The following is a 14,579-nucleotide window of genomic DNA, read 5'->3' as shown; positions in this document are numbered from 1 at the left end:
CACAGTATGGCATCATCGACATAGTACACAGCCTTATATTTCTGTACTCCAAAATGCAACACCTTGCACTTATTGATATTAAAACTACAATCCCACTCTTTTGTCCAAGTAGAAAGTCTATTCAAATCTTCCTGAAGGAATTCAGCATCAGCAGTGCTACTTATGATTCTTCCCAACTTTGCATCATCAGCAGATTAATGAAAATCCCCAGTCAGTCCACATGATATATCGTTTACAAAAACAAGTTAAACATCAGAGGGTGAAGAACACACCACTGGTAACCCTTCTTTTTTGAGACACTGCTCCATCATACATAACCTGCTGGTATTGTTCAGAGAGCCAATCTCTGATCCATCTAACGAATATACTATCTATTCCCATCCTTTGCAGCTTGTACATCAACTTATCATGTGGTAATCTATCAAACTTTTGCAACGAAGAATATCACTGTATATGATTCTTCCTTATCTAACACACTTATCACCTTACCATAAAATGCAAGTAAGTTACTAAAACAGGACCTACCCTTTACAAACTCATACTGACCATCATAAAGAATGCTATGTCCATCAATCCAATTCTGTATTCTATTCCTTACCAATCTTTCCAACACCTTGACCACAACTGCAGTTATACAACCTGCCTATAGTTGAAGACCTCTGTCTTAGAACCATGCTTATGGAGCGGTACTATTTTCCTTCTTTCCTTAGGAACCATACCAACTGCAAGACTTTCATTAAATAACCAGGTCAAGGGCATAACCAACTGTGGTGCACATTCCTTAAGAATACGTGGTGATATGTCATCCATTCCCACAGTCTTATTCACACCTAACCCAACCAACATCTGAAAAACCTCTGTTTCTTTCACTTCCAATTCTCCTAATACTTTCCTCTCTTCTATATATTGTACCGGATCATTTATACCATTATGATATATGCTGATAAAGTGCTCGTTCAATAATTCCACTATATCCTTTGCAACTTTTAGTCTGCTGCCATGACAATCCACCAATGTTAGTCTGCCATAATTATTCTTCCTCCTGCTTGCCATATAGCAGAAAAATTCCCTTGAGTTAACCTCTGACTATCCAATCTCCTCTCATACTGCACCTTTTCTTTCTTTACCATGATCATCACCTTTCTAGCTTGCACTTTATACTCTTCATGGATCTGATGACTACCAACTGTCTTGTATCTCCTCCATAGCATTTTATTTTCAAGCACAGCTTGGTTTATTTCACTGTTCATTTCATCCATTTCATTCCTACTCTATTTACTCGCTTAACCCTCAGTATGCAGTCAAATCGTTTTCGTCAGATACTGCCTTGTGAGTTACTATGCATTGTCAACATCTTTTCCACTCAACTCTTCTAGCCAATGTACTGATGCTAACTGGCTACAGAACTTCCTATAATCACCTGCTTTATACTTCCACATGTATCCATTTTTGGCAGTGACCTTTTCTTGTTTCATCAGTTCCCAAACAAGTACCTCATGATCACTCTCACCAACTAGCTGCAGTGTCAACACCTCATTAACAACTATGTCTTGTGAAGTTATCACCAAATCCAAAACATTAAAGCCTCTAGTTGCTTCAGTCACGTGCTGCTTAAGATACTTATCTCTCAGAAATTCCACAAACTTGCTCTCCTTGTTTCCATACACTATCTCCTCCTTCCAGTCTATATACCTGTAATTGAAGTCTCCCATCAGGATTACCTTCTTTTTACATGCCCAACTAATTTGCCTAAACATTTCACAATCAGTATTCTCTGCATTCCCTGGCCTATAACAGCCAGATATACTAACCTGTTTATTTCAACTTTGCACCGCACGGATTCAAAATCTGTGCATGCACTATCACCTTCCACATTTTGGAGACACAATTCCTCTGCAATCATTAACAGCACTCCCCACCTCCTCTTTTCACATCTCTATCCTTCCGGAAAATTATATATCCTTCTAAATCTATTCCCAACATCACATCCTTCTATATATACTTTCACTTCTGAACTCACCTCTATCATATTGTAGCAAAAGACTAATAGTCCTTACTCTCTCACTCTTCTCATTTGCTATTTTCTTGTGTCAGCAATATCCTCTCATATATCCAGCCTGTCAGATCATTATTTCTTTCCTTGCCATCTCATCACTCTCATCGTCTACCTTTTTCATTTGTATCTGCCAATATAATTATCTCTTCGCCTCTTAAACTTTCCGTTTCTGTATTCTAACAGCATCATTAAATCATTGATCTTTATGCCTGGGAAACACAATTTCATCACAATTCCTTGAGTACTCCTCTTATCATGGAATCTCCATACATCTCTCTCCTTACATTCCGTCTTTCATGCTCTGTTTTCTCTTGCTACACAACTCACTCTTCTTATGCTTCACTGCCTTACTGTTTGTCAGGCATTTTTACAACTGCTCTATTTCATTGTCAACATCTTTCTGCTCAGCTCATCTAAACAACATACTAATACTAACTGACTACATAGCTTCCTGTAATCACCTGCTTTATACTTCCACATGTAGGACTCCTCATAATTGCATTATTTCTTTCCTTGCCATCTCATCAACTCTCATCTTCTACCTTTTTCCTTCATACTTTCACTAATATCTTGTTCATCTTTAGTTACCTCCACCACCTTATTTAGAACAATCTCACTGACATGCTCGCTGAATTTTCCAGCCTTTTGCCATTTGACTGTTTGCAGTTGTACTTCTTACTGTCTCCACACTTCTGGCACTATCACTCTCAAAATACTTTCCATACATGTGCTCACCAGTGTTTCACTCTCTTTTTACAAATCTTTACCAGTTTCATGTGAATATATTTCATACATGCTGCAGTGAACAAAAATCCTGCATATTGAATTTGTCCACCATCAATTTTGTATATATCAGTACCATAAGCAATATATATATATATATATATATATATATATATATATATATATATATATATATATATATAATAGAAGTAAAATAATTTTTTTCTTAATAATATAAAAAAATACTTGAAAACCAACACTCATAGAAATAGCCACTATAAATGAATCTCAATTCATTAATTATTTTTAAAATACCACCTCCAGCTTTTTGCAACGATATTTGCTGCACTGAGACAACTAACTATTTCTCCTGATAAAACTGAAATAATGGTGAGATCACTTGGGTTTTGAAGAGATGTAAAACAATGGAAAATAATGTGAATGACATTAAGTTTCAAATATAACAGATATGCTGCTTATTGAGAGAGGATTCACATTGAGTCTGTTAACTCCTTGAGATCTGTTAATAATAATTATGATTTTAGTTACTTGCATTTGTATGAAATCTTAAACACACTCACACTATGCTCTGGAAATACACTTCACTTATCTACTCTATACTTTCCTGTTCACCACACTTTGAAGGGACCTCTTGCTTACTGCTTGCTCTACACTCTCTATATAATTCCCCTTCTGTATTAATTCAGTAAAACTTCCTCACATCTTAAGTCTCCATCATACCTATTTTCTACCTGTCTACTGAACTCTGCAACTTACATTTACTCTCTCTCTCTCTCTCTCTCTACCCACAACCGACATTCAGACTTCAACTACTGTCTTGGTTAGATACAGAGCTTCCTCATGATAGTGGAAACCAGCTGACCAAATGCAAATAATAGCACATATGCAGTCTAGTCAAGACCTTGTACAGAACGTCATCACTACTTGTCAGTGCTCTCTTTATCATAGCAGCATAGCAAGTGTAAACTTCACAATCTCAGCAATATTCTCATTGAATTTTAGGTCTCTGTCAACCATCAATAATCTTACATTTTTTACTTCTCATACATCTGATTACCACCTGCTATCTCTTCTAAAACAACTCCTCCCCCACACACACACATTTCATTTGCCTGTTTACACTGATTCTCCAAGCTCTGTGTCAGCTTTTAAAATAATTTCCAAGTTCCAATTAATTCATTTTCTTCACATCTCCTCATCCCATGATAATGATGTAAATAACTACAAAACTCTTCATAATTGTCAACTTCAGAGTTAAACGTATATTCCTTTTTCACTGAATTTGTATTGAATCTCATCCACTCTACTTACTTCAATTCTCCATATACTCTATTTCAGGTTCTAGTACTTTTCAACAACAACAGTAATGAAGTAAATGGCAATTGCACTAGACCACTACTAATACTTATTCACTTAAAATGTTTTGAGGTAAATAATCTTGACTTACTGTCAGATTTTTTATCACCTCATTATGGGATACTAAGACAAGTGATGTGAAGTCCTTAGCCTCTGTGTACGAGTTTCCCAGTCATGAAGTTACTTCACGTGCAAACTTTATTTGCTTACACTTGGATAAAGGATTAAACCAAAAATATAATTTCTTGGCATCTTTCATTTATAGTTAACCAAGTGGGAAAACTTTCAACATTTTTTATACCTCAGTTCTCCATAACAATGTCTTCGCAGTAGCTCTCAGAACACCATATCACCTATTATATTTATTCCCACATTATTAGAAACTTTCTCTGGGAGTCAAAGATTCACTGAGAGAGACTATACATTGCCCACATCAGCTGTCACACTGGATGCACTCACCACTTCAACAGACAACTGTTCCACTCATTCACTGCTCTGCAGAGGAAAAATCTAGCTCTCACCCCTTTGTTAACTGCACATAAACTTAAAATCCACAGATGCTTTCCCTTTTGTTCTCTGCCTACTAGTAGAAAAAAAATTTCATCAAGCAATATTCTATAATATCCTTTCAGCAGCTTATAGACCGCCTTTCAACCCCCTTTCTTCTGTTTGCCAATGTCTGCAGTCCACTTACTCTCAATCCTCCTCATCATAATCTACATTCCATAATTATGATATCATCTTTGTAACTTTTCTTTGAAACCTTTCCTCTGCTTCTTTATCTCTCCAGAAAGCAGGAGGCCAAATATGTACACAGTAATTCAGTGGAATCATATCAAGGCCTTTTAATAATATTATTCTTATCCATAGATGTCAATGTTTATTTCAGAATTGATATCAGCTTTTGGATTGTATTTGCATATTTTGCTATGTGACCCTTTCAAATTCCTATTCACCATAACTCCAAGATCCCCAGCTTCATTGGTTTCTTGAAGCATAACTTCCCCAATATGCCATTGAAAATCTCGTCAATCCAAAGTGAATTACTTTATACTTACTGACATTGAATTCACAACCCAACAGTTCCAGCCTTACAAAATTTTCTGTGAGTGCTGGATATCAACAGCATCCCTGATTGCCCTGCATATCTTTGCATCATTAGTAAATAAATGAACATATCCTATTAAGGGGCCTTTCCAATATCATTAATTCGATGGATTGGTTATTACAATTATTACTTTCGAAGGAATGACCTTTCAGCTACACCAGTGGTCACCTTAAAAACTAGCAGATTCACCTTCTAACCATGCCACTGTTTGCTACCTGTCTGTTAGTTGCCCACTTATTTAAGTCAATACTTTCTATTCCAATCTAATTAGTCATCATCATCATCAAATTCCTGACATGTACCCTCAAGGGGTGTACAGGATATTATGATAGTAGTACATGAAGAACTTGCATCATTACTAACTTTCCATCAACAATTTTCCTCAAAACCGATCTGTTATCTGTCAAGACTCCAACATTATCAGATCTTATATTTCTGTTTTCTAAGTCACTTTTTACTGTATCAATCCACCTATATCTTCGTCCCTCTGGGTCTTTTTCTATGGTTCCTGTTTTCAATTTAGGCAGACAACACTTGTTATTATTATTATTATTGCATGACACCTCCAGGAAGTCCAAAGACTCATCGAAGGAGGGCACCTACTCTACAGCTCTCTGTCTCCACCACTCAATCTACTAACTGCAATGTACCAGCGCCATCATCATCATCTACACCAAAGCCATCTACTGCCCAGCAGCAGAACCACCACCACTAGTATTTTCACACACATCCATGCCTACAGCTGGATTCAAACTTGCAGCCTTTTTAGCTGGAGAGCATATCTGCTAACCACTCAGCCAACCAGGTGGGCAATTGTGTTGCTAATCTTTCCTCTCTCATTCTGTTTAAGTGACCATACCACCTGAGATTAGCTTGCTAACGCATTCCTGGATGTAAACAATGTCAACTTATTTCCTAATATCCTCGTTTTTAATATGATATTGTCATTGATGCCATCTGTGCACACCCCAGGACTCTCATATCTAAGGTCTCTAGTCTTTGGGCATGTGTTTTATTTCTTATAAAACACTTGCCCAAAGTGTTTTCATTAGTCAAAACACTAAATTAGCTGTATACAAGATAGTGTTTTGACTAATTTCTCTCTTATTCCATATAAATTTATTCAGTTGACTTCCTACCATACCTTATTTGTTGATTCTGTTGTCTATTTCCATATTTAATTTACCATCTTCACTATAAATTGTGCCTAAGTAGCTGAAATGTTTTACTTGTTCTGTAGGTTTCCCATTCATGATGTATTTCATATTTTCAATGTTTCTGGCTATTTTCATTGTCTTTGTCTTGTTATTCCTGATTTTCATACCAAATTTACTACAACAGTTATTCAATTTTGTCAGGGAATCTTGCAGACTTGTAGCAGATTTATTTAGAAGTATAACATCGTCTGCATAAAGTAAACAGCCAAGATTAACATCTCCAATTTTTATATCAGGTTTAATACCACTTTCCTTCATAATGCCATCCATATAGATAATGAATAACAGAGGGGATAATGTACATCCTTGTCTGACACCAGATATAACATCAAACCATCTTCTTTCACTTCCTTCAATTCTAACTGCTGACTTACAACTCAAATAAAGATGAACTATTACCTGATATAATGCCCCATTGACGCCATATAACTAGCGTTTTGAATAGCTTTTCTCTTGGCACTTCGTCATATGCCTTTTACAGGTCTACAGAACTTAAATACAAATCTTTGTTATATTCTTATGATTTCTCAACTAAACTTCAAACAATAATGTTTGAGTTTTCAACTATTTCTTGTAAAGTGAAAATCTGATCCTGACAGTATTTGGAATGAATCTAGCTTGTTCTTCACCATGCTTCCCTTCCACAATCTTTTTCAACTGTTTCTCCAGAATACTTGCATAAATCTTACCAGGAACACTCAGTAGGGAAATACCTCTGTAATTCTCACATTCAGTTTAATTTCCCTTTTTTATATATGGGTACTATGAGAGTTCTACTCCAATCATCTGGAATTCATCCCTCTGTCCAGGCCTTCTGAACTATGCAGTGCAGCCACTGCAAAACTTTTATATCTTCATACTTGAGCATTTCTGGTCGAATATCATCTACTCCTGCTGTCTTTCCACATTTCGGGTTTTTGATGGTGTTTTCTACTTCAAGTATGGATATTCCTAATTGCATGCCTTTTTTTTTTTTTTTTTTTTTTTTTTACCACTGTGCTGGTCACTGCTCGTTTCATTTAGCAATTTTTTGAAGTAATTACTCCATGCATAAAGGATATCTTTTTCTCCAGTTTTCATGTCACCTTTATCATCTCTAATTCCTTTTATTTCAACACTCTTTCCTTCATTTCTGAGCTTTTTCAACAGCCTCCAAAATATTTTTCCACCTTCCAGATATTTATATTTCTATGTTCTTGCCAAAGTTTTCCCAAGACTTTTGTTTAGCTAGTTTTACACAGTGTTTAGCTTTCTTATGTTTGTCTCTGTATTCTCTAAGAGCACAAGCTGACCTGATCACCAGGAACTTTTGATATGCTTTCTTCTTTTTCCTTTACTGCCTCTTTAACTTCCTGTGTCCACCATTGAGTTTTGATTTGTCTATCCTCCCCGAGAACCTTACCACATGTCTCTCTTGCTGAATCAATCATTGTTTTCTTCAGGACTTGCCACTGAATTTTCAAGGTTTGGTTCCTGTTCTCAAACTCTTTCATTTTTTCTCGAATAATATTTGTATATTTTAGTCTACAGTTCACATCTGAGAGCTGCTGAGCTTTTATTCACTTTAAAACTTTCTTATATGTTCTTCTTTTCAATATAAAATTCAATTTTATCCTGCTCAAGACTAAATAGTGATCACTTCACTTTGGTGTCATGCACCAGTGAGAAAACATCCCTATCAACAATCCTTGTCTCTTCTCTCCATGTGAATTTATGCACATTTTTATGTTGGAATAAATCTAATTAGTTTATATTCCTATCTCATATCCTTTAACAGCCTTTTGTGTGGTATCCTATCAGATACCTTAGCAAAGTCCAACAGGACCATAGTGTATCGATTCCTTTTATCCAACTCAGCCATAACACGACTCTTCGTTTAGTAAACTCATGCTGTTCCTCACTAAGTGTAACAAGCCTGTCAACTGATTTTTGTATGTCAGTTTTTATAATTTCTGTAAAATCTTAACCACCAAGAGATATTGACAGGGCAGTAATTAAATGCATTGGTTTCATGTCACCATACTGTTTAACTACTTTACTTACTTTTTCACATTACCAGGAACAATTTTGATAACTTCCTTCCTTCCTTCCAGAATTACTGATATATCTTTTGAGTTTTCAACAAGGAGCTCCTATTTCTTTAATCCTGCTGACAACTTCACTACTGTTTTCCTGGGTGAGTCCATAAGTCCTCAGCTGTTGCAGAATGTGTGATGGAGATACTTAATGAGCAGTTCATAAAGATCTTTTAATCTTGTGAATGTGACTTCAAGGAGAGATTGAGAGCAGTTGATGCTGGGGAGGAGAGACTGACTGTAAGTGAGCAAGAGGTGTTTGGGAAGTTGAGTAAACTAGATGTAACTAAGGCTGTGGGACTTGATAATATATCACCGCGTATTCGGAAGGAATGTGTCAGAGAGTTGACACCTGCCTTGACATATTTTTTTTTAATACAAGTCTTGCACTTTGTCAAGTTCCTAAAGAGTGGAAAGAGGGCAAGATTCTGCCATTTCATAAAGGAGGTGATCGAACTCGAGCATCAAACTATAGGCCTATCTCTGTGTCAGGTGTTGTGGTTAAGTTGTTGGAGAAGCTTGTGAGAACTAGGATCCAGAGTTGGGTTGATAACAATGGTATAATCTTTGATGGATAGCATGGATTTGCTAAAGGGAGGTCATGTTTTAGTAATCTACTTACTTATTACAATAAAGTGACTGCTTCCTTGGACAGAGGAGAAGGATACACAGTAATATACTTGGATTTTGCAAAGGCTTTTGATAGAGTACCTCATGATAAGTTGAGTCAAACTAGAGCAGATGGGGTTGGATATTAGATTAGTGCATTGGATTGTTGACTGGCTATCTGATAGGTATCAACAAGTTGTGTATAGGTGAGTGATATCCAGGAAAAGGAAAGTCACTAGTGGAGTGCATCAGGGGTCTGTTTTAGGGCCATTACTATTTAACTTGTATATTAATGATATTGGCGAAGATTTGGATGGAGAGCAGATGATGCAAAGTTGGGATGAACCATAAAGAGTGGTGAAGATGTTGTAGCCTTGCAAGAAGACTTGAATAAATTGAGTGATTGGGCACAGAAATGGGGATGTGAGTTCAATGTTGCAAAATGTAAGGTTTTAAAATTTGGAAAACAAAGATGGGATGCAGAATTTATGCTTGGTGAGAATATATTGTTGGAGGTAGAGGAAATAAGAGATCTGGGGGTGATACTGGATAAGGATCTAAAATTTAGGGGACACATCGCCAAAATTGTGAAGACAACACAAAGAATTCTGGGAATGATGCGGAGGACATTGATGTGTAGAAGTAGGGAGATTCTTGTTCCATTGTATAAGGCTTTGATTCGCCACACATGGACTACTGTGCCCAGATTTGGTCACCGGGTTTTCAGAAGGATGAAGAGATGTTGGAAAGGGCCCAAAGGCGACTGACTAAGGTAGTTTCTGATCTCTGGAATGTTGAGTATGAGGAAAGATTGAGAAGGTGTAATTTGCAGAGTCTGGTGGAGAGAAGGAAGAGGGGAAATATGATAGAGACCTACAAGTTGGTAAGGGGTTGTTATAAGGTCAATGGTGGAGAAGTTCTACAGAGAATAGTGGGAGATCAGAGGAGAACCAGAGGTCATCCCTGGAAACTGTATAAAGAGGGTGTGAGTAGGGGAGTGAGAGGCAGGTTTTTTCGTGCAGAGTTGTGAATGATTGGAATGCCTTGCCTGAGAGTGTGGTGTCTGCAAGGAGTTTGAGTGTGTTTAAGACACGGTATGATGAGATGTGTGTGTGTGTGATGAAAGGACCTCCCAAATGAGTCTTTGACTCCATGAGGTCTTGGGAAATAATAATAATAATAATAATGTCTTCCCCAGATCCTCTTTTTTTTTTGCCATGCATGTAGTATTGGCTCTTGGCATTAAACACCTTCACTCTGACATTAATGATATCTGGATTATGCAATGTTGACTATAATGAGAGATGAAAGGATTGTGAGTTGTAGTCTAGTGAATGAAATGTAATAGAGACATAAGTCAGTGAAGGACATCACAATTCAAATACAGAAGAGATTTTGCATATTCATGGTATAAAAGAAGAGAGAACAAGCGCACCTGAAAGTTAAGTAGCAGCATGACTAGTATGAGAAAAAGTTTTTCTTGTTTTAAATGGTCATTATGAAATATATTGTTGGTGGGAGTAATGAGCACACAGATGGTGAATGAATTTAAGAATAACTATATATGTTAGTATTAAGCCTCCATGGAGTTTGAAGTCTCACTGTGGTAAGTCAAACATGCACAGATTACAATAACTATCATATTACTTAGCAATGATGAAGTGACATCTCCATTCTTTAGCCAAATTAGCAACCTATTCAACTCCTCCAACCACATTCACATCAGAACTTCCTGACATTGCTCTTCCTAATTTAGCATATCAGCAAACAACTGAGGATCTCTTCTCACACCCTGAACACTGTATTATTGAATATATCATAAGTTTTACATGGAAAGTTCAGAAGAGGTTCTTCAGTGAAGTAGTATCTGATGTCCCTAGAGTTCAAAGAACAAATAGGCTGGAAGTGAAATGGTTGTGCAATCTTATTAAACCAGAATTCCATAAGAAGATGATGATGTGGAAGGAATATTGTGAGAAGACGAGAGAGAATTTCTGAAATAAAGTGCAGGATAGTAACATACAAGTATTGTACAGAAAGATAAATTGGAGTATGAAAGGAAATTGGCTGCAGGCTAAAGACAGCTCAAAAGAATTTCACTGGTATCCTGTAAGTAAAAGAAAAAATGAATGTGGAAGAATAACTTTAGTGAATGCAGATGATGCCCTTGTGTCAGAAGCAGATGAGATGCAGATCTGTAGACTAGGTATATATGTAACATAGTGCACACTGCTACTACTACTACTACATTAGAAGAGATAGAGCAGCATAAGAATGAGGTTCAAGAGCTGATGCATAATCTGGATATCAATTCAGCAGTAGGGCCAAATGGGATATCATCACATTAAAGGAATAAATTTGCCTTTGATTTTTTTTTGTATGAGTTGAGTCTCAGCTCAGGAAAGATCCAACAAGAATGGAAAGAATGTATAACAGTTCCGTTGTACAAAGGTGGTGCAAAAATCAAAGTATCTAACTACCAACCTATCAGCACCTCTGAAGTGGTGGTAAAGATTTTAGAGAGGGTGGTAGGAACTCATACAGAAATGGGTCAACAGACAAGCTATACTCTCTCCAAACAATAGCATAGATTTACTAAAAGAGGGGGCATATATTAGCAATTTGCTTATATTTTTTAATAATATTATGGCTGTGTTGGATAAAGGGAATGGATACACTATGATACTGCTAGACTTTGCTAAGATATTTGACAGGATACTACATGAAAGGATGGTACAAAAGCTGGAGAATATGGGATTGAAATATAAACTATTGACTTGGATAAGTGGATGGCTGATGGACAGATATCATAAAAGTAGTGTATAAGTGTGAATCCACAGATTTATTAAGATAACCAGTGATGCCCCCCCCCCCATGGATCGGTGCTTGGACTATTGTTGTTCAAGCTATGCATTAATGATAATGGGAAGCAGCACTTGACAGAAATGTTCAATTGTTTATTGATGATGCAAAAACAGGCAGGGCAATCAGAGATGCTACTGATATACAGACTCACAAAATGATCTGAATAGACTAGAACTGTTAAGCTGTCAATTCGATGTTAATAAGTATAAAGTAATTCACTTTGGAGTGGCAAGATTTCTAATGGTATATTGGAAGGATTATGATTGGAGAAACTGATAAAGCTAGGGATCTTGGAGTTATGAGACAGAAAAATTGAAAAGGTCACATAAGCAAAATATGTAAATACAATCCAGAAGTTGATATCAATGCTGAAATAAACATTGACAAGTAAGGAAGTCATTTTGCCTGTTTAAAAGGACTTAATATACTGCACAGGGCTGATGTGTGCAGATTTGGTCTCCTGGTTTCTGAAAGGATAAAGAAGCAGAGGAAAGGTTGCAAAGAGTTACAAAGATGATATCAGAATTATGGAATGCAGATTATGAGGAGACAGATTGACGTAAATGGACTACAGACACTGGTATACAGGAGAAAGAGGGGTGATATGTTAGAAGTCTATAAACTCCTGAAAGGATGTTACAGGTTTTCAACTGATGAACTTTATTATATGGAAGGTGGGGAAGGACATAGAAGTATCTGTAGAAGGTAAGCAGTTGTATGCAGTTAAGAAAGGGATAAGAACTAGGTTTTTCTCTCAAAGAGCAGTGAGTGAGCAGAACAGTTTGCCCATTGAAGTGCTGAATGCATTCAGGGTGAATGAGTTCAGAGAAGGTGTGACAACTGATGTGGATGATTTAATGGCTTCTCTTGATGAGTATTTGACTCCTTGGAGGTCTCAGACAATAATAATAATAATATAAAGTAAACAAAAAATAAATAAAAGGTAAGCAATACGACAGACTGCTGTGAAAGGAAGAAGAATATGTTTGCACTGAATAATGGAACTTCACAGAAATACTCAATATAATAATTCAAAATTGCAGACCTGGTTGGCCGAGTGGTTAGAGTATCTGCTCTCCAGATACTCCACAGCAGGATTCTAATGCAGGTTCGAATCCCACCATGGGCATGGATGTTTGTGATTGTCTGTGAAAATACCAGTGGTGGTAGTGGGAAAGAGATGGCGTTGGTGTAGATGATGCGGTTCAATGTAGTTGGTGGACTTAGTGGTGGAGACAGAGAGTTGTAGAGTAGGTAGCCTCCTTTGATGAGTCTTTGGAGGTGTCATGCGATGATAATAATAATAATAATAAATTATTAATATTTATAAAACCCTTTTAAAAGGCCAACACTACACTGCCACTAGACATTACCAAATACCATTACCAAATACCATTTCATCAGGTCTTGTTTTACATGTTGAACTATATTGACATATCTTTGATAGCTTAAAACCATACATAACAATACTTGTCAGCATCTGTGACTGTTTTCAAATGAATAATAGATTTTAGTAAAGATTTCACAGAAACTAGAAACTTATTATCTTACAGTACACAGAATTATCCTCATTCTATAGTAAATGCATGAAAAATAAATTTCAGAAAGTGGAATTTTTAGGTTAGCTGGTAAGAGTCTATTGATTATATTTATAATAAGCTAACATGTATAGTGATATGTTAATATCAAGAGTATACATAAGTAGTTTATTAGAATCATAACATCTGACTTACCTCTTCAGGCTGAGATTGTAAAAGTTGAACAAGAATCTGTACTATACCAAGTCTTTGTAATTTTCCTACATTTTTTTTAGTATATGCACACTTCCAAATGGCTCCAGTTACAGCTGTCATCAAGTCTTTGCGTATATGATTTTCTGCATTAGTAAGTATGTGTGAAAGAGATTCTAAACCTCCATGTTCACCAATGTGGGTTCGCGATTCCTCATCTTCAGCACACTGTAAAATAATAATAAAATGTTGAATGAGGATAAATCAGGACAAAACTAGAATATTTTAAGAAAAAAAAATGATATTTATATATAGTGTGAGAAAATGGCAACACAATTGTTTATAATGAGAGAAAGAGCTGTGTAAATAATAAATAATTAATTAAAAAAGAACAAATAAAAAGACAGTGTAAATTTTCACATAAGTTAGAGGGAGATACAATGGATGTGGCCTTTAAAGCCTAATAAAGAGGAAAAATAACCTCCCTATCCCTGCTTGTCAGTGTGTTCTCCAACAACCACATAATCTCATGTTCTGTTTTCACTACCTTTGCACACACGTCCTCTCAACGTGTGCAAAGGTAATAAATGGATTATTATTATTATTATTATTATTATTATTATTATTATTACGGGTGACTCCAGGGAGTCCTAAGACTCATCAAGGGAGGCCCTAAACATCATGTCCATACAACTATACGACATTCTCACAGTATCTATCATACCTTGCCTTGAACTCACTCACCGTCATAGCACCCACAACAGACTCAGGCAGCTTATTCCACTCATTTACCACTCTAAAAGTAAAGAACCAAGCTAA

At 36.3% G+C, this 14,579-nt stretch overlaps 1 protein-coding gene across 1 annotated transcript in view; it reads right to left on the bottom strand.

The window, feature by feature from the left end:
- The window catches only part of gudu (Armadillo repeat-containing protein gudu), a 319,933-nt gene that overhangs the window by 156,746 nt on the left and 148,608 nt on the right, over positions 1 to 14,579 (bottom strand). Inside the window, exon 8 of the mRNA XM_090413819.1 lies at positions 13,764 to 13,988. Coding sequence (XP_090269945.1) covers positions 13,764 to 13,988 — 225 coding nt within the window. The remainder of the gene's footprint in view (positions 1 to 13,763; positions 13,989 to 14,579) is intronic.

This window comes from Typopeltis vanoorti, chromosome 2 (genome assembly GCF_054136105.1).
Source record: "Typopeltis vanoorti isolate ZY-2024b chromosome 2, IOZ_Tvanoo_1.0, whole genome shotgun sequence".
Lineage (NCBI taxonomy): Eukaryota > Metazoa > Arthropoda > Arachnida > Uropygi > Thelyphonidae > Typopeltis > Typopeltis vanoorti.
The sequence above is the reverse complement of the archived record's forward strand: the minus strand, read 5'-3'. Positions and strand labels throughout refer to the sequence as shown.